Below are 21,427 nucleotides of genomic sequence, written 5' to 3'. Positions count from 1 at the left end.
AAGATCCTCAAATAGTTTAGATAAAGGTAAAGTCGTTTATATGCATATTAAAGTGACTAAGTTGGTCAGGGCCCCTGCATAAGGCAGGCTGCTTGGCTGTCAGTATGCCAAGTGTAGGCTTAGCTCTCAAAATGAACAAGAATGAGAGGTAAAAACTAATTTGAATATGTCATTACTCATTTGTCAAAACTCATTTGACATTTAAATATAATTTCCATGTGTGTAGTAGGGTAAGCTACCTTAATTGTAGTCTCGGGGAGGTTCAGGGCTGTCGCCATTTCGCATCTCCTCGGTCGAGAAACGTAGCTCTCCTTGAGGTATTCTTGCTCCAGGCGGGACAGTTGTTCCCGGGTAAAGGCAGTTCGGTGTCGCCGACTGTGGTCAATCAAATTGACTGAGCTGCGCGGGCATGGCTCATCTCCATGTCCACTGTTTGTATCAACCACTGTGGCGACCGGCGTTTCTCTGCCCTCTGCAACTGAAAATACAAACATTTAAAATAAAGTTAAATGAAAAAGAAACGTTTTTATTTCATTTTACAAATGATAGTGCATGTCTGTTGCAAACGGGTTGGATCCAAACTTCTCAATAGAATAGTATCGGCCTACTATTTGAAAGGAATACCAAACAGAAGTCTATCATGGTCGTTGTTGTCTAGTCGAGATGTAACTCCCTTAGCATAATATTTGGCAATGTATTGTCCATGCGTAATTGCGCGTACGTTACTAAAGTAGCACGGGCCTAAAAGTGAATAGCCTAAGAGCACTTTATCGGTTGCAACATAATGAAAACAGAGTTCACGGCATGTGGAAGCCAAGGCTACAGACTTCTAAGAGATTTGAGAATACTTGAGGGCTACTTACGCATAATGTCGTTTTTTTTTTAGGCTATATGTGTCCTGGCTTCAAGTTTAAACCAAGTTTATTCCTTTAGAAATGTTCGCCTAAAATTCAAGTTATTCCAAATGCGTGCGCCACTGTATCATCCAAAGTTGATAACGCCAAAGTTGGTGTCTCTCTCCTTGCCTTGTTGGCGCACTGTATGCCGACTCGAGCCAAGTTCGTTTACAGAGAGGAGATGAGTTGTTTTTGTCGCCCCGTTTGAACCCCCTCCTTCTCTCCTTCTTTCTGTCTTTTATATCTCCCTGGTCGAGCCATCTTTTGCTAATGAGAGACACGGTCTATCCGCCAAGGCGCCGCCTGGGCGCAAGGAGGGAAGGAGGTGTTCAATTGTCTTTGGTCTCCGACCAGTCTTTGTACTTTTGTTATGGAGAATTAAGATCGACCTCCCTTTCCTTACTGTCATAGAAGCTTCCCTGTCGGAATAGACCAACCCTAATTGTTCTGTGGCGTTTGATGTTTGTATTTTTGGAAGTCAATCATTAGAACCCTAATGTTCGTAAATTGCCTAAAGGTGAGGTACAACCTGCACAAAGGCAGAAAACTGGGCATTTTACATTTTCTCAGATATTGTAGACCGACTTAATAGATTTTAGACGTATAGTTTGGCATAAATAGTTTTTAAAACACCAACTCATACACTGATATAATTAGGCCTATGTAAACACATTTGGCGATAATGATGTGAATGATTTATTGAAACAGAGACATGCTTTAAAACATTGTAAAACATATTATTGATAGGCTACAGAGTCAAACAGAAATGTTAAGGTAGCTACATGCATATAACACATTGGAAATTAAATATGGTTCCAAAATGTTTGAGTTTCCTGTTGAAATACGAGTTGGTACCTATAAAATCAGAGCAAACAGCCTACCTCAAGTACTTACTAATGTGTCAATACAGTTGCGCCTAGTGCACACTTGTAAATGGGGTGCTTGTTGACTGATCAGTGGGATCATTGGATTAATCCAGTCCTGATCCCATCGATTATTAAAGAGTGTTAACTCCACTGGCTAGGCCAAGCGTCAAACACTGAGGGGATCGATTATTCATTATATTGAGCAGATTTGTTCATCATAGACCTAAACGAAATCTGATGCATAGCCGCCTAACTCTCATCAATTTGTCACTGTGAAAAGTGAATTGCAGTGATGGCTGAATCGATGCGTCGCCCTCATTCTACATTTTATATTTTATTCATTTAGCAGACGCTCTTATCCAGAGCGACTTACAGTTAGTGTGTGCATACATTTTCATAGATGGGCTATCTAAAATGGAAACGTAATTTTTGTATAATTTGTGAATAGGAAGTGTTAGTTGTCACAGGCACGCTCGGCAAATTGGGTAGGCTTATTTAAAATAAAATAAAAATACAAAGTGTGGCCTCCGGGTAGGCTATAAGACTGGTGGTAGAGCCTCTGCGTCTCTTTGTCCCGCTCCCCAACGTATAAACCTTTCTTTGCCCCAATAAACGTTGCCTTCCCCCAGAAGAGTGGTCATGGAAATGGGGACCAGCGGGAGAGGGGAAAGGGTTGCAGCCTGGCTGCGCAGTGGTCCACCTTACTATCCTATTCCAGACGTAGACAGACAGAGCACGCACGTGGTTGGATCCGCGGACATGGCGCTGAAGGATGGCTTGGGCTACTGATATCACCCAAGCTGATGTTTTGTATTGTTATACATAGACTCTTTGATCACAAAGGGCCGAGTGGCTCCATGTTGACTGACTGCTGTTTTCTGTCTGGGGGCAAAACGGGTCAAACCAGGTCAAATGGCGCTTGCAATACAGGGTTAGCCTGTTAGTAGGCCTATATATTGTTGTATAGGCCTATTTGTTATTTGACGTGTTATTATGAGGAATCATCGAAATGATTATCAGCCACTAAACGTCTGAAATTTGCACACTCTCTTTACTCAAAAATATATATCATTAACTGCCAATCATCCTACAAAGTCAAACAGAAGTGTTAAGGTAGCTACATACGTTTAACACATTTTAAATTAAATATGGTTCCAACATGTATCAGAATCCCCCGTTGAAATAGGAGTTGGTACCCATAAAATCAGAGGAAATAGCCTACCTCATGTGCTTACTAATGTGTCAATAAAATTTCGCCTAGTGCGCACTTGTAAATGGGGTGCTGGTTGACCGATCATTGGGATCATTGGATTATGTTCCATCAGAACACTGTCTATATTGGTACAATGCTTGATTATCAGCCGCTAAACGTCTGAAGTTTTCACATTCTCTCTTTACTTTAAAAAATATATGTAATGAACTGCCAATCATTCTGGACTTTCAGACCGATCGAATTAGGCCTATCTTAAATGACCATAATTTTGAATAACCAGAAAGTCATATTTGGCCGCTATTCAATCAGAATTGGTCTACAAAATACTTTACCAATGCGAATACATTTACATTTTAGTCATTTAGCAGACGCTCTTATCCAGAGCGACTTACAGTTAGTGAATACATATTTTTTTATACTGGCCCCCCGTGGGAATCGAACCCACAACCCTGGCGTTGCAAACGCCATGCTCTATCAACTGAGCTACATCCCTGCCGGCCATTCCCTCCCCTACCCAGGACGACGCTGGGCCAATTGTGCGCCGCCCATGAGTCTCCCGGTCGCGGCCGGCTGCGACAGAGCCTGGATTCGAACCAGGATCTCTAGTGGCACAGTTAGCACTGCGATGCAGTGCCTTAGACCACTGCGCCACTCAGGAGCACCCGAATAGAACTTGGATGTGATTCGATGTGTGAAACATCGATGTTCTGGACATCTGGATCATCCTCTCTACCCCAATATAGACGTTAACCACACACGTCTATCGAGTATTATACAGAGAGACTAACAAATTAAAAACAAAACAGTTTACGCTTAAATTACCTATATCTGATTCCAGTTCAAATTACCTATATCTGATTCCAGTTCAATAGGTCACATGAATGCATTCTGCTATTAGGCTATATTGGTAAAATATAGGCCTACCCTCTGAGCTTCCCATAGTGTATACCCTCCCAGTGGTCCTCTGTAGCTCAGCTGGTAGAGCACGGCGCTTGTAACGCCATGGTAGTGGGTTCGATCCCCGGGACCACCCATACACAAAAAAAATGTATGCACGCATGACTGTAAGTCGCTTTGGATAAAAGCGTCTGCTAAATGGCATATTATTATTATTTTATATTATTATTATTATTATTATATGTTTTGGGGGCAGAAAAGGGGATCAGACCACTAACTGCCCACGTTCGGAATGCTGTCATTGAAGGAAGGTGCAGAGTACCACCTGAGGGCGCGTCACCAAGTTGAAGATGAACATTTGGATGGAGGAGCATATAGATAGAAATCTATAGAGGATGGAGCAATAAGCTAATTAATAAGGAGGACTGATAAGCTTGCTTGAAATATTCATTTTCCATTCCCAGTTTAAACAATTACCCTCGTTTCCCAGAGTCTTCGTAGCGTTCCGATCATCGTTAGAACCTTCTATCTTTAGTAGCGGATGTGTTTCCCAGAGCCTTCGTTAGTAACGTGGCTCTTAAAAACCTTCGCACATCTACGAGTGATCCAGACCACTGGTATCCTGTAGCTCAGTTGGTAGAGCATGGCGTTTGAGACGCCATGGTTGTGGGTTCGTTTCCCACGGGGGGGGCAGTATGAAAATGTATGCACTCACTAACTGTAAGTCGCTCTGGAAAAGAGCGTCTGCTAAATGACTAAAATGTAAATGTATCAGCCAAAGTGCACACAAAGCGCTCTTCCGCGGCAAAAAAAAAGTATGTCGGTGACTGCGGATAACTTCAAAACGAAGTTGACTACAAATACAAAGTTGCCATAGTATTTGCATTTGTTACAAACAAGTGAAGGATTGAATGATGCTTCAAATGAAAAAGCCGCCTCAATAGCATAATGCAGCCATAAGTGGTAATATCTCTCTGGGATCTGATCCGTCTTCAGTATTGTGGAATAATTTGAATGGAGAAAGCTGATCCGAGCGCAGCGCTGCTTTTATTTCCATCCTACACATGGTCTAATGACGCACTTAGCGAACGTTCTCTCTACTTGCTTGTTTGGGAAACACTTAAAAAGTTGAACATGAATAAAGATGCATCTGGTACGATCATCGTAATGCTTAAGGTACAAACCAACTGGGAAATGAGGTCCTGGCCGATATTCGTTTTAGGAATTATCCTTAAATTAATATAACGCAGACCTTTATTGTCAATTTTAGTTTCAGGTCAGAGGATCAAAATCACAATTTAATTGCTGTCCATGAACGACAAGGCTACATCAAATATCTATTTGTCATTTGTTCTGATTTTTTTCATTCTAGTTCTCCTTCTCAGAATGTTTTCCACCCATGATGGCTTATGCCACAGTTTTCGTTAGTTTTAGCAATCAAAACATATCCTAAATATATAAATAATCGGAATGCGTTGCAGAAATTAATATTAGCCTACATATTAGTGACAAAGATGCATGACTGTCTGTCATCATACAGTTGTTTGGAATTCGTCACATGGCATAGGTAGCCTATAGCTGATTCGTTTTTGCACCATTTGATGGAAGTTTTAGATAATAGATTTCCCCTACCAAACTAATTCCAATAGCATTTATTTAATTTCATAATTAGGCCAATTTACAAAATAATTTGATTTCATTCTTTGTAGCCGCCTCCCTTGCTGTCCTAAATGTAGGCCTGAATATTGTGTGTAGGCCAATTTCACGAAATGTCGTGATATTATGGAACAAGTGGTTATGATTCAACGTATATTCTTTCAGTTCACCAATCAATTGAGTTATGCTAGAATTATGAATTTGCAATTTTTCTGTCTAGGCAAAAACGGCTATTAGCACAAGTGCTAGGCCTATTGTGTTCATTTAAGATTTTAGAACATTTGTCAGCCTATATTTTTCAAGTCTAATTTATTAAAGTGCACCAACCAGCCATGTCCCCAACCAAGAATAAAAAATTAAAATAAACGTTCGTGCATGTTGAGCAATCCCATGATGGTATTGATGATGTCATGTTCTTACATATTGCAGTGTCGTTAACATTCAGTTTGCGATATTGGACCAGAGAGCGAACCACTATGCCATTTGAAGCTATTCTGTGCGTTTCATTATGCCTCAGCGCGACGCTTATTCAGTTTTGAGACCAAAATATACCATCCACCCCTGTAGAGATCGTTGGGAGTCGAACAAAATTCTTGAGCCGATGCCAATCCTTCTCCCTTGACTGAAACTGGAGTTTGTTCATTTAACGACGTTTGGCAAAGGCCCGTGCCCTCTTTGTCAAGACGGAAGCAGATGTTGTCTGTGTACAGTACAAGAGGGACCTACACTGGCACTGTTTATGTCGGGCAAACAAAGGCTATAGGCTTCGGTGGTTCCATTTGTCTGCCACTGCTTCATCGGTTATTTGTATTGATTTATTTTTGCTTAATCTCTGACAGGTCGTTTTAGCGTCTGTGTCATCAAGAGTCGATATGTCAACCGAATTTCACTGTTACTAATGAAGGTGCTGCTCATAGGGACAAACATTGAATCACCTGACATTTTTAGGCCTGAAGTTAGAAGCACTATAATGCAATGTTGTTTGTACTACTTTCCAGTTCCAGTCCTATTCTTTTTAATGTGACACTGTATTCCTTCTGCAAGGGTCGTGCGTATTTATTCAGTTGTGAAAAACAATTTAAACATATACGTAAGGGAGCCTATACTGCAATTGTCAAATTGTAAATTTTTCAGTCAATGACATACAGTGCGCTTTGCGTCCAAATGGGCGTAAATCTTTTATCGACGTTAATGCATTTGCGCAAAGGTTTATTTCCCTCTGCCTTATGTAGTATAGTGAACTTGAAATGAAGTTGGGTAAATCAATTAACGAGTGCATACTTGTCAAAATATTCAATAACAGGTGTGTGTGTGTGTGTGTGTGTGTGTGTGTGTGTGTGTGTGTGTGTGTGTGAGTGTATGTGTCCCCCTCCTCTGGTGTGACGCTTACCTACAGTGCAGTTGAGGTGCGGATCCGCTAATCGTGATGAAACCATGCGTGACGCACACACATCACAAGAAGTGCACACTGCCTCTATTAACACAATCATGTTTACAGGTTATTACAATACATGCCTAATGATAGAAATTTCAATATTTATTAGTAAGTTTAGGCCTATAATTTGACCAAACATTTGTTTCTTGTGAGGGGACAAAAGAACCGTGCGTAAATGTTGCCTATGATGTTTCTTATGGATAGTGTACTTGTCATCTGAAACGTTCACCTCATTTTTGATTTATCGAATACATTGTTCCAGAAATGTTTCCTGTTATATATATACATATATACTGTACATTAGCCTTCATTGTAACAACCGCTTCGGATTTGAATTTTTGGTTATTTGTGTAATTGCCTATCACCATATCGTTGTCAAACCAACCCAGCGCAATCAAACAAATATAGGCTCCTTAGCCTCACTGCTGTTAGACAAAGCAGAAGCATAATCTTTTATTATTAAAAGTAGAGTATACATCATTATTATTAAAACATGACGAATGGTGCATTTATATGCAGTATTCGTTTTCATTGATGGACATTATTGAAGTTCACAAAACTATTAAAAATAGGCCTACTTCGAAATGCATTCTCTTCATAATAGGAAAACGATTGCTTTTCCCTCTCCAAGATGTTGCGTCAGAACACCATTATTATTCTACCAAACCCAAAACGTATTTTCTGTGTCATGACCATAGATGTTTGGTTATAGTAAAGTTTGGATTTAGGCACTTTTCGTAAGAAATTGTCCAGATGTTCTAGCAACTGAATTTGAGTCATCCAACTGATAACGAGAACATGTAGGCTACGCCTACGATAAATACCTTCAGCTCAGTGTAGACCGAATGGCTGGTGCGTAAACTGTGCGTAATGGCTCTCATGTAGGCCTATACAGTTTTCAGGTAAGGATCTTGTTACCTGCCTTGGCTCTCGTCTCTGCATCTATTAACTCAGGTTGGTTGAACGACTGCACAGACTGCCATTATAAAACGAAGATGAAAGTGTGTAATGGTTCGAGCCGGGGTATTTACAGTGCCCAAGCTGAAACAGAGCGCAAGGCTCTGCCTGGAACTGCGTGGGAATTCTCCGCCATAAACGCTTTTTTTCCTCTAAGTTTATTATCTGGACTGAAATCTAAACGCCAGTCATAATTATCCGACAGGCCGCCAGTGTCTCTTGCAGCTCGGTCATAATGGTTGCGGTCATATTACAGATATATTTCTGTCCGTTACTCAAAACAAAATTGAGTTGATTAGTCTGCACATTTACAGTTCAAGCTTAACCTTGGGTTGTGTCGATGATTAATTTATTAGACATGAACCATTGAAACGTGCACCTCAGTCATGATTGATTTTCTAAATAACATCTTATACAGCCTATCCTAATTTTGAACAGCCACACAAGTTTTGGTTTAGTGTTAAGAGAAATTAGCTCTGTAGAGTCCTTAGACTCCTGGAATATAACGGCGCAGGGAGATGCATGCATTTTTAAAATGTATTTGGCCATTATGTTGTAGATGACCGAGTAAACGAAGTTACTCACTCATTGCCAAGTAATAACATTCCATGGGCCGCTATTCATATTTGTGTCAGTTTCCAGTATCATCCTTGAAATTATAAATGCATAGGCCTATACGCAGGTCTACAAAATGGAGGTCAGGTGCATGTAGGTCTATTACATATATTTGTTATTTCGATAGATTGCAGAATACTAGTAGGCCATTGTTGAGAATGTGTCCTGTAACTTTCATTTCGGATCGTTTCTTTTTACATTTTCCTCCTCTCAAAATAAATAAAAAATACGTGATTTAAATAGGCAAAAGTGATGGTCTACATGCGATTGTGTCTTATTTTGGCCAATTTCATCGGTTCGGGTGGGGGATTTACTTTCTAATGCACTACACCGGCTCAACTCTACTTTTCTGTCTGCAATATCGATTTGTTTTTTAATGATTTACTCGATGAAGTAATATTTTCAGTCTCACTTGATCTGTTTTATGCTATTCACAATCTAATTATGTAGGTTGCTATCTGTAATGGTCCATATTTGCCAATATTTTAGAGAAAGAGCTTCCACATGAGGGATATTCATGATACAGAAAATGTGAATTCCTTTTTGTATTTTTCTGAGGTAGCCTAAATTGCCTTCTGTCTTAAACGATGTACTTAAATATGTTTTATTTCAGTCATGGCTCAACTAGCCTGCCTAGTTGCTAGTTGGCTGCATAATGCCATTATGGTGTCTCATAATTCGTGATTGTATCATGTTAGAACAATAATTGACAGAAATGCGGGCAAACAGTAAATCCATCAACTTTGTCAATAACTACAGAAGCAGATGGTAATTTTGACCAAATACATATCCTGTTTGCATGTTATCATCCTACCTATATGTCCAATTTGATGAGGCATCATCACACACACATGGTTAGGGTACATTATTGTTCCCTGGGGTACAAAATGATCAAAATACACATAATACCTTCAGATAGCTATTTTTGGACACCCGTGATTGGAAGTGTTGCACCAGTTTAAGTGGTCTACGCTTATGTTAATTAAAGTTTGTCCACTGCAAGTTCTGAAGTCTTTACAAAGGCTTACATAAGGTACTTTTTTTTCTGAGCATGTAGGGCTCTAATAAATCTGACCCAAATCAGTGAATCCCAATGCCAGCCTCTGATGGAGTACCTATTGTATTTGCCTATAGAGGTACAGTAACTGTCCCTATAAGCACCCTAACCAGTCTGGTGCTATGCCCTTCACTTAGGTGTTAAGTCCTTTGCTAAGTCTGCATGTTGGTGCCAAGACCGCAAAGGGGCTAATGGACGGATCACTCACTATGCTTGTGAACCATGTCTTATATCCTCAACATAGTTTATTAGGTAAACCACCCCGTTCAAAAACATTGTTCGCTCCTACAGACAGTGAGTCACGTGGCCGTGGCTTACTATATAAAGCAGGCATTCATCGAGGCATTCAGTTACTGTTCGATTTAATGTTAGAATGGGAAACATGAGTAACCTAAGTGACTTTGAGCATGGTATGATTGTCAGTGCCAGACGCGCTGGTTACAGTATCTCAGAAACAGCTGGCCTCCTGGGCTTTTCACGCATGACAGTGTCTAGGGATTACAGAGAATGGTGCGACAAGCAAAAAACATCCAGTCAGCGGCAGTCCTGTGGGAGAAAACAGCTTGTTGATGAGAGAAGTTGAAGAAGAATGGGAAGAATCATGCAAGCTAACAGGTGGACCACAAACTGGCAAATAACAGCGCATTAAAACAGTAGTGTGCAGAACAGCATCTCGGAATGCACAACTCGTCGGTCTTTGTCACGGATGGGCTATTGCAGCAGACGACCACACCGTGTTCCACTCCTATCAGCTAAAAACAAGAAGAAGCGGCTCCAGTGGGCACACGATCACCAACACTGGACAATTGAGTAGTGGAAAAACATTGTCTGGTCCGACGAATCCCGGTTGCTGTTGCGTCACGCTGATGGCAGAGTCAGGATTTGGCGTAAGCAGTATGAGTCCATTGTCCCATCCTGCCTGGTGTCAACAGTACAGGCTGGTGTCGGTGGTGTAATGGTGTGGGCAATGTTTTCCCGACACGACGTTAGGTCCCTTGATACCAACTGAGCAACGTTTGAACGCCACACCTTGTAGAATCCATGGCCCAAAGAATTCAGGCTGTTTTGGAGGCAATGGGGGGTCCAACCCGGTACTAGATGGGTGTACCTAATCACCTGTGGCCCTTGTTGGGCACCTTCCTATGTCATTAAGGCTCTAAACCATGGCAAGGAAGGTGCCCAACAAGGCCAATGCAGGCATGCCAGTAAAAACAGTGAATGGTGAACAGTAGAGTAGGGTAGGCTATATTCAGAGACTGGTACTAAAGATCACGTGAGAAGGCAACAAACCTTGTCAACATTATGGCCTGTCTCCATGACAATCGGTGGGACCCAAGTTATGAATCACAGGGCAGCCTGGTTTTGTGGTTAAGAGAATTGACTTTTGTAATTATTCAAGTATTATGTGAAATGTGCTGAGAACTAAAGCATTGGGTGTAACTTACCCAGATAATACTGTACAGTACATAGATTGTTGAAATGAGCCCCAGCCTCCTGAAATAAGCCAGATTGCCAGGTATGTTTTTTGTACGTTGTGCTTCATGGGCCCACATGGTTTTAGATAATGCCTTGCATGGACACACACACGTGTATGCACACACACACAAACACACACACACACACACACACACACACACACACACACACACTATCTACACACACACACACTCTCCTTTTCTCCCTATACACCAAGTCACTTGGCTCTGTCATATCCTCACATGGCCTCTCCTATCATTGCTACGCTGACGATACACAACTAATCTTCTCCTTTCCCCCTTCTGATAACCAGGTGGCGAATCGCATCTCTGCATGTCTGGCAGACATATCAGTATGGATGACGGATCACCACCTCAAGCTGAACCCTGGCAAGACGGAGCTGCTCTTCCTCCCGGGGAAGGACTGCCCGTTCCATGATCTCGCCATCACGGTTGACAACTCCGTTGTGTCCTCCTCCCAGAGTGCGAAGAGCCTTGGCGTGACCCTGGACAACACCCTGTCGTTCTCCGCTAACATCAAGGCGGTGACCCGATCCTGCAGGTTCATGCTCTACAACATTCGGAGAGTACGACCCTGCCTTACACAGGAAGCGGCACAGGTCCTAATCCAGGCACTTGTCATCTCCCGTCTGGATTACTGCAACTCGCTGTTGGCTGGGCTCCCTGCCTGTGCCATTAAACCCCTACAACTCATCCAGAATGCCGCAGCCCGTCTGGTGTTCAACCTTCCCAAGTTCTCTCACGTCACCCCCCTCCTCCGCACACTCCACTGGCTTCCAGTTGAAGCTCGCATCCGTTACAAGACCATGGTGCTTGCCTATGGAGCAGTGAGGGGAACGGCACCTCCGTACCTTCAGGCTCTGATCAGTCCCTACACCCAAACGAGGGCATTGCGTTCATCCACCTCTGGCCTGCTGGCTCCCCTTCCTCTGCGGAAGCATAGTTCCCGCTCAGCCCAGTCAAAACTGTTCGCTGCTCTGGCACCCCAATGGTGGAACAAGCTCCCTCACGACGCCAGGACAGCGGAGTCACTCACCACCTTCCGGAGACATTTGAAACCCCACCTCTTTAAGGAATACCTGGGATAGGATAAAGTAATCCTTCTACCCCCCACCCAAAAAAAAAAATAATAATAATAATAATAATAATTAAAAAAAAAAAATAAAAAATTGTAAAGTGGTTAACCCACTGGCTATAGGGTGAATGCACCAATTTGTAAGTCGCTCTGGATAAGAGCGTCTGCTAAATGACGTAAATGTAAATGTAAATCTAAGGTCTGAGTCCTAACTTCAGATGTGTAACTCAAATTTCCTTGCAACTCTCCCACAGATATCACTGCTGTATAATTTGCATGAAAGACCTAGTTACACATGCATATTTTTTGGTTTAGGATTCCCTGACAAAGTAAAAGACATCCACTAATAATGAGGGGTCTATGCCTTATCTTAATTCTAAACAATGCAAATAGTCTGGGTAGCCATGATTAGCCGTTCAGGAGTCTTATGGCTTGGGGGTAGAAGCTGTTAAGAAGCCTTTTGGCCCTAGACTTGGTGCTCCGGTACCGTTTGCTGTGCGGTAGCAGAGAGAACAGTCTATGACTAGGGTGTCTGGAGTCTTTGACAATTTTTAGGGCCTTCCTCTGACACTGCCTGGTATAGAGGTCCTGGATGGCAGGAAGCTTGGCCCCAGTGATGTACTAGGCCGTACGCACTACCCTCTGTAGTGCCTTGCGGTCGGAGGCAGAGCAATTGCCATACCAGGCAGTGATGCAACCAGTCAGGATGCTCTCTGGTGCAGCTGTATAACTTTTTGAGGAGCTGAGGATCCATGCCAAATCTTTTCAGTCTCCTGAGTGGGAATAGCCCCGTCGATGTTCCACTACAGCCCCGTCGATGAGAATGGGTGCGTGCTCAGTCCTCTTTTATTTCCTGTAGTCCACAATCATCTCCTTTGTCTTGATCACGTTGAGGGAGAGGTTGTTATCCTGGCACCACATGGCCAGATCTCTGACCTCCTCCCTATAGGCTGTTTCATCGTTGTCGGGGATCAGGCCTACCACTGTTGTGTCGTCGGCAAACTTAATGATGGTGTTGGAGTCGTGCCTGGCCATGCAGTCATGGGTGAACAGGGAGTAAAGGAGGTGACTGAGCACGCACCCCTGAGGGGCCCCCGTGTTGAGGATCAGCGTGGCAGATGTGTTGTTACCTACCCTTACCCCCTGGGGGCGGCCCGTCAGGAAGTCCAGGATCCAGTTGCAGAGGGAGGTGTTTAGTCCCAGGGTCCTTAGCTTCGTGATGAGCACTATGGTGTTGAACGCTGAGCTGTAGGCATTCTCACGTAGGTGTTCCTCTTGTCCAGGTGGGAAAGGGCAGTGTGGAGTGCAATAGAGATTGCCTCATCTGTGGATCTGTTGGGGGGGGGGGGGGGGGGGGGGGTATGCAAATTGGAGTGGGTCTAGAGTTTCTGGAATAATGGTGTTGATGTGAGCCATGACCAGCCTTTCAAAGCATTTCATGGCTAGAGGACAGTGACAACTGGACATTGAAATGATCTCTATTGTGGCTTTATGATTGTCAGAGTTATAAGATTGGTGCTAATGATCCGTTATGATTCCCTTCCGAAGGAGTAGGGTCATTTTCATAACATCTTTATGTGCATACGATGACAGGCTGCGTGTGTGATGCATCATACCCCCCTTGTTGTTTTCATAATTGTCGATTATGTCTCTGAGACAGGGAACATAATTTAGAATATATTTGTGCCTCTGTAACTATTGTGAAAGTTCTTCAAATAGTTCCAAATGGTAAAACAATTAGTAAGGAATCTGAGGATTTTTCAAACTTTGTATCTAGGCTATAGATCAAGAAAGCATGCACTCGTTTACGATTATACCAATCATTTAATGGTGGTGCATTTGGAAGCAGTTAGAGGCATTTATGTAACCACATAATAGCCACTCTATCTTACTAAAGGGGTTTAACACTCAATACTATTTTCTTTGCTGCTGGCGGACATAAAGGACATTTGGAATAAATAGCCATCAGGCTACTTCAATTTCTTATATTTCACGACTTGATTTCATGTTAAATACTGGGAATGTTTACTCACCCAGTTTAACAAGCTCAATAATAGTAATTAAGTCATTTAGATGTTGTCTTTTGTGTTATCATTGTTGTGATGATGATTAGGGTGATGATGATTATGTAGGGATACTAGTTATCAAGGCTATTCGTAAGCAGCACCAATAACCTTTTTACTTCAGTGCTGATGCATGGATTTGTTTCTTCAAACTTTTCCCACAATTTATTCTAGCTACACTTAGTTGACTATAGGGTTGATGCTGGGGTTGATGATGGTACTAGGTTAATACCTTTAGTGGTTTAATTAACAACCTCATCTAGCTACATTAATTACCACAAGAGGCTGCAGTTATAATATTGCATTATTCTGAGCCTGAAATATAGCCTGACTTCATGTTCATTGAAATGTCCTTGATCTGGTCTGTCAATTTGACCTTTTGACAACTGTTGTAAATTATTAACCACATGCTGCTTAACATTGTGTCAGAAAGTATTGCAAAATGGTTGAAAGGTGTTGATTCCTATTAATAGCAAGTGTCAAATTTGATAATATTTTCGATAGCGCAGTGTAGTTAATTATGCTGCAGATCAAATAAGATAAAACATGCGTTTTTTCCCTTGCGTAAAACTCAAGATTAGAACTTAAGCCTTAAGTATTTATGTTAATTAATGGCATTGAAGCGTGAAAATGGAAGTTACATGCCTGTAGCTCAAGTGAGGATTATGCCCAATCTCACGTTTTTTAGTACAAACAAATAAAAACATATATTTTTTTCACGCACGTCAGCCTGTCAAACCAGCTCTTTGAAAATGTCATTTAAAAACTCAACCAAAATCTGCTTTCAAAAATATAGATTATTCTACTAATTTACTATACAGACAAATGTATTTTTGCCTCCTTATTATACTCGCTTCTCTATAATGGCGACTCAGCATGCAAGGTCCATATAAGGACAATGTTTCATGGGCAGAAAAATTATCAAAATAATACAACTATAGGCTAGTCTATACAGCTATGTCTGTGTTTCCTCAGTCGCCCAGATCTTTTTATTTAGGGTTTAAATTGGATAGACAGGCCCTCCATACTTTAAAATGGTGCATAACATTATGACGTTCGATTTAGTGCAACGTTTAATCGTCCGTGCGCGGTAGATCAATATGGTGAAGATATATTTACACGGAAAATAGAAAACAACGTGAAAATGCCTAGTGTCCAAGAAGTGTAGGCTATTACAATACTACAACCATGTCTGCTGTAAATGAAAGCATGTTGCTTGCATTTGCATTTTTGCAATTATTCAGTTCACAAAATGTAGGCCTAGAACACCTTTACAACAATGGACTAGGTTACTTTGATTAGCATGTATTGTGCACGAATCCTCTTTAGAAAACACAAATAGACTACTATTAGGTCTTTGAGTTGTTTTTCATAAGAAAAATGTATCCGAAAGCCTCATTGAGGACTTAGACCTCATTGCGAAAGAGTGGCCCCTCTAATAAAACTGTTCAGCCGCAGACTTGAGGTGAAACGCCCAACCTGTCCCTGCACCAAATGGTGGTGCTTTAGAGATTGCAAATACTGTACAGGGCTGTTTTGACGTCTGGTTCATATTTGAAGAAACTGTTACTATATGGAAAGTATTCATCGATAATTCACCCAATGGTTCGTTGTTAGTGTCTTGTTTTCAGAATACTGATGCCATATTTATGTCCATTATTCACATAAATTAAATCTAAAGTGTAGGGATCCAGCATTTTCATCAGGAAGAAAAGCTATAGGCTAACTATCTTCTCAGTACTGAGGGTTGGGAATATTTTAGAATTAAGCCAAATGGGTCAGGCGCACAAACACACAAGGGGCTAAATGGGAGGCCATGGCAACACGCCATCTCTGCCAAGTGCTCAGGGATGCAATGGGAAATTACATGACATTTGCAAAGGGTTAGTATGCTGAATAATTGTCATTTATTTGTGTATTAGGAATTATTTGTTGTTTTTAAACATTTGTATCATACATGATCAGACAGTTCTTGGATGTAAATAATGAATTGCCATAATAAATAAATAGCGGCATGTCTACGCACACAACCATATTGTGTTGGGCTGTTGGTTACTACTTATCACACTTTTAAGGCCTTATCATTCTCAAATATTCAATACAGAACTCTTAAATTCCAGAGAGCACTTAAATTCCAAGATATGGTTTTGGTTAAAAAAATACAAATTTGGTACACATTTCAAAACGTCCAGGGTTGTTACCCTAATAGTCATATGCATGTCTAGTATCTCTGTTTCTAATCCACACACACAAGTCTGCCTGGCTACATGCACCTTTTTTTTGTATAAAACATTTTGGTGAGGCCTATTCATGTTTGTTGATGCATTATAATTACGCACGACAAGTTCTCCTCAATAGCTTTAGTACCTGCATGATATCATACTTATTCCACGATGTAGCCTAATAGTCTAAATTATTATTTCCCAATTGTATAGCCTACTGTATTCGCAAGTAACTCATACCAAATAAAGCTCGTTATTGTATAGATTTTTGGTTTGAGTATGTTTTATGGACAAGTCGTTTGAAATTGAATATATTACAGTTTTCAAAGCATTGGTAATACATTTATTTTTCCCCCTAGGAAATATTTCACATGAGTTTATTTGCACGTGTACACCACTCTTTCTATTGTTGTCTGTCCTGCGAGTCACTCCCCTTGTTAGTTGCACAATTACGCATAGTTTAGAAACTTACCATTCCTTATTCCTGGATTTGGGTATAGGAAAATGCCTTTTATTTTCGTGGAGAGCCAGAGAACCGTGAAATGCACCGACCCCTTTGTGAAGTCATTATGAGCCTCGACAACTGGGCAGGAAGTTTGACAATAAGGGTTATTAAGGCATTTCCTGCGAATAGTAGCTGCTGTGCGCAAGTACAGTATGTGCCATTAGGCGGAGGCTTTGCACCTCTAGGAGCCAAGGCGCATGGCATCGACGCGGTACGCATGAGACATGACATTGCAGACAAACAGCATAACATATTGCAATCTCATCCTGCACTATTGCACAATTATTCAAGAGTAGTCTCAATATACGTTTGGAAACCGTAGAGCCACGATTTAATTATTAATAAATGATTCTATAAATCATGTATTAATTGAGCATCTAAGGATAGCCTAGTCACTTGCCCTGTGGTCTGTAGGTCTATCTTTGATTGAAATGGAAGAAAGGTGCTGGTTACAAACGTTATATGGTATATGTGTGCCTTGTGTGTTTGTGATGATGACACAGACAGAGGCAACCTTGAATTTGAGCATTTGCTCAGGGATGGGCGGGTCTGGTATGATCGGTGGCGGCCTAAACGGAGCCTTCAGGGAGGGCCAGACTCTTCACTTTAAACTTGGCCTTGACCTTGAGGGCCTATTCTGATCCCTATGTAAAGACTACTGTCTGGGGGTTGTGTGCGCGTGTGTGTTTGTGTGTGTGGTGAGGGTTGGAATGAGTGAGGTGAGGGGGCTGTTGTTGCACTTAAATAATCTGGGTAGAGGCTAAAGATGATGGAGAGAGTCTTTCTGCCTATCCCATTTTTATTTTTTATTTTATTTTATTTCACCTTTATTTAACCAGGCAAACCAGTTGAGAACAAGTTCTCATTTACAACTGCGACCTGGCCAAGATAAAGCAAAGCAGTGCGATAAAAACAACAACACAGAGTTACATAAACACAATGCACAAATCCTGACTAATGAGAAGAATCAGACACTAGTTTAACCTATTTTTATTGTTTGAAACATTTTCATTATAGTTATATTGTTTGAAACATTGTCCATATCGCTGGAACTTGTGCGTCTCTCGCTGACGCAGATCAACCATTAGATGCATAACTGCGCCTTTGAGCTAAAATGTACATTTCGTTACCTGATAGCAATTCCAGAAGCAGATTGACATATGTTTTCATAAAACTAGATAACATCAGGCCTACCTTCAAAATGGCAGAGTCGGACGGGTAAATGACTTTTCATTGCAGCATATAGGCTACTTTTCAGATAAAACACCACTTTTACGCACACGAGCATTTGTACATTTGTGAACATGAGATAGCTTTGAAAAAGCTAGACGAGTAACCAGTAACAATTTACTTATTCATTGTGTTTGCCATGTCGTCCTCTAAAAACTATGTGTAGCGTTTCACGTATGGGCATAGCCTACACAGATTTTCCAAACCATGAGCCACTTCATGGCAGAATGAAAGCGTACTTTGCTTTTTTGAACCACTTCATGTCAGGTTTGTCATATAACACACATTAAACATTTACTTTAGACACATTTAGCTATATCTCGAATAATGGCAATAGGCCTATGCATTTCAGTATAAAATACTCAAATTCATAACTACAGTCATAACCACAGAAATAATGATTACACAAAAAATATTACTCTGAAGTGCCTCAAAACCCCACTAAATCTATTTGAACTTCAGCCGTATTTTAGAAATCTTAAGACCTCCAATCCCGTCCATAAATTATCTTTACGCTTCCTTCAGTAATGTGTTTTTAGCCATGAACATTGAGCATTATATTCTTAAAGCGCACATAAATTACTATTAAACGTCCAAAGCACAGTTATTTTATTAAAAGGTATGCAATCTCATGTTATGCTTAAAGAATACTTTTATGACAACGATAAACTTTCTTCATGCATTTGGCAAGGACGATTATAAGTCTTTAAATATGTCCATAACCATTGGGAAATATTCAGCATTTTACATTAAGGCAAACGGTGTAACATAATCTTTTGGGTTTTGTGGTAAAATCTACATTAATAGTCATTTTGTGTGAAAGTAAAAAAAAATCTGTCTTAACAGTCTCCATTTTGAATGACCATTTCCCTTTGTGAAGCCTATATTATTTTTATGCAATCATTTAACAAAACAAGCAAACACTATTTTTCAAAGTAGGTTACATTATTATTAGACTTTTGTTGGAGTGATTGCCAAAGTGATTCATTCCCAGATTTTCTGCGCATTCAATAGATGTCATAGATAAATAGTCCTCATGCCATCATTGTATGACGTGACTTAACATAGGTTGTCCTTTTCAAGGTATTTGATTTAGATATCAATAATTTTAGGGGCTACATGCTCGTTGGTCTGCTACCATTGGCCTTTGGAGAGCTAGGCGCATGGAGCTTTGGGAAGCTTTATTCACCCTACAAATCCAGTACGAAATGCAAGTAGAAAGGCTTTTGTACACCGTTTCTATTGTTATGCTGTGCTTCAGAATTGTAGTCAGAGGTTGAATTTTATTATTTATTCGAGACGGTGTGTGTGTATGGAAACCGCAGAAAACACAATCATTGGTGAAAAGAAAATGGCAAAACAATACGCTGAAGAGCATCTCGTGCCATTTTTCCAAAGCAATAAAAATAATGTATTTGACTGACATCCGCAACAAGGGCTTGTTTTACTTATCACGTGGTAAGCTTTTCATCCAATGGAGATGCGCCATTCCATGTCTTGGTCCGTTGCGTCAATGCAGCTGTGGATGTAACCTGGTGTCCTACTCTGGACTTGGGTCTTTGAAACAGAATTCTCCGTCCGAATGGTGAGCGTGATATGACCACCTCCTTGGTCTTGAATCCTCGCTGGGCGGACACGGTTATGTTTGTGTATGAAAACAACTTGGATGAGCTGAACAAGAACATGGAGGGTCTGGTTGGTAGCGGAAATTTCGCGGCCAACCAGTGCAGGAATCTGATGGCCCACTCCGCTCTGGGGGGTCACCCCTCTAGCCTGGTGCACAGCTCCGGCTACTCCGCGGTGGATGTATCGGGCTCAAGCTCCGGGGAACCAGGCAAACAGTGCACACCATGCCCCGCGGTCCCTCAAGGCTCCTCCACAGGTCCATTACCCTATGGGTACTTTGGCAACGGCTATTATCCCTGCAGAATGGGGCGGGGTTCGCTCAAGTCCTGCACCCAGCCCAGCGCGCTCAGCTACTCTGCGGAAAAATACATGGACACCCCGGTCACGTCTGAAGAATACCCGAGCCGGGCTAAAGAATTCGCGTTTTACCACGGATACCCAAGTCCCTACCAGTCCATGGCAAGCTACCTGGACGTGTCGGTGGTGCAGACTCTCGGGACAGGAGAGCCCCGTCACGACACGCTGCTTCCAATGGACAGCTATCAGCCGTGGGCACTGACGAATGGCTGGGGCGGCCAGATGTACTGCTCCAAGGACCAGAGTCAAGCCGGACACCTTTGGAAATCTGCGTTGGCAGGTAAAAACATATGTTCTGCACACTGTCTTAGTACATTATTAGACTACTGTAATGGGACACATTGTGACACGGGTTGGATAACCTATATGAGGCTAAATTAATTCAGGGGTTTTCTAATGCATGATTACGCAATTTAATTACCCTTCATTTTGTGCATTAATCGCAAGCCATCGAATAAATTACGATTTTCAATCCCTTATTCTATCGAATGTTTGGGCTGAATATTGGATTTTAATATGTGTCTCGGTATAGGCACGCACGTTCATATGAGCGACCATTTTGGTCGTTGTAGTCTTCACCGTTTTCTGAGTTTATGAATACCTCATTGTAGTGTTAATGCTTCAATATGTAGGCAGATATACACTGCCGTTTCTCAAAAACTTAGCATGGGTTATCCCTTGCAATGAGAAAGACTGAATTATATAATTAAATGCAAATTTTTTAGACTCCAGTTTCTCTTTGTTGTCCATTACAGATGTAGTGGCCCACCAACACGATGGCAACTCCTTTCGTCGCGGTAGAAAGAAAAGGATACCGTACACCAAGGTGCAGCTAAAGGAACTGGAAAAAGAGTATGCCGCCAACAAATTCATCACGAAAGATAAGAGGAGAAAGATTTCAGCAGGAACCAACTTGTCGGAAAGGCAGATTACGATCTGGTTTCAAAACAGGAGAGTTAAAGAGAAGAAGTTCGTGGCCAAAGTCAAGACCAGTGCGCCGTAGACAGCCAGGCTTGAGCAAGACGATTTGGACGAGGGACATTGTTTTTGGTGTATGAACAAAAAATGAAGGAAAGAAAACGTCGACGTGGTACCTTTTTTGGATTGGGATTTGGTGTGCTATTTTGCCTGCGCAATTGCATCGCCGATTCGTCTTTTGAAAAGAAGAAATAAAACAAGAACCAAGCCCTCTAAAGACAATGTTTTAGGGGCCTGTAAATACAGCACTTGCCTGCTTTAATGTAACACTTACGTCTGCTTA

The 21,427-nt window shown here is 41.4% G+C and overlaps 1 protein-coding gene across 1 annotated transcript; it reads left to right on the top strand.

Annotated features, from left to right (window-relative positions):
• Positions 1–19,779: 19,779 nt before the first annotated feature.
• On the top strand, positions 19,780–21,169 carry LOC311148211 (homeobox protein Hox-B13a-like; the record flags this gene model as incomplete). The annotated part of the gene is made up of 2 exons (XM_084185094.1): positions 19,780–20,446; positions 20,922–21,169. 2 exons carry the CDS (start codon positions 19,780–19,782, stop codon positions 21,167–21,169), a joined length of 915 nt encoding a protein of 304 aa, XP_084041220.1.
• Positions 21,170–21,427: the final 258 nt, after the last annotated feature.

This window comes from Coregonus lavaretus (genome assembly GCF_964263955.1).
Source record: "Coregonus lavaretus genome assembly, chromosome: 2".
NCBI classification, from domain to species: Eukaryota; Metazoa; Chordata; class Actinopteri; order Salmoniformes; family Salmonidae; genus Coregonus; species Coregonus lavaretus.
This window is presented reverse-complemented; position numbering and strand designations above follow the sequence as displayed.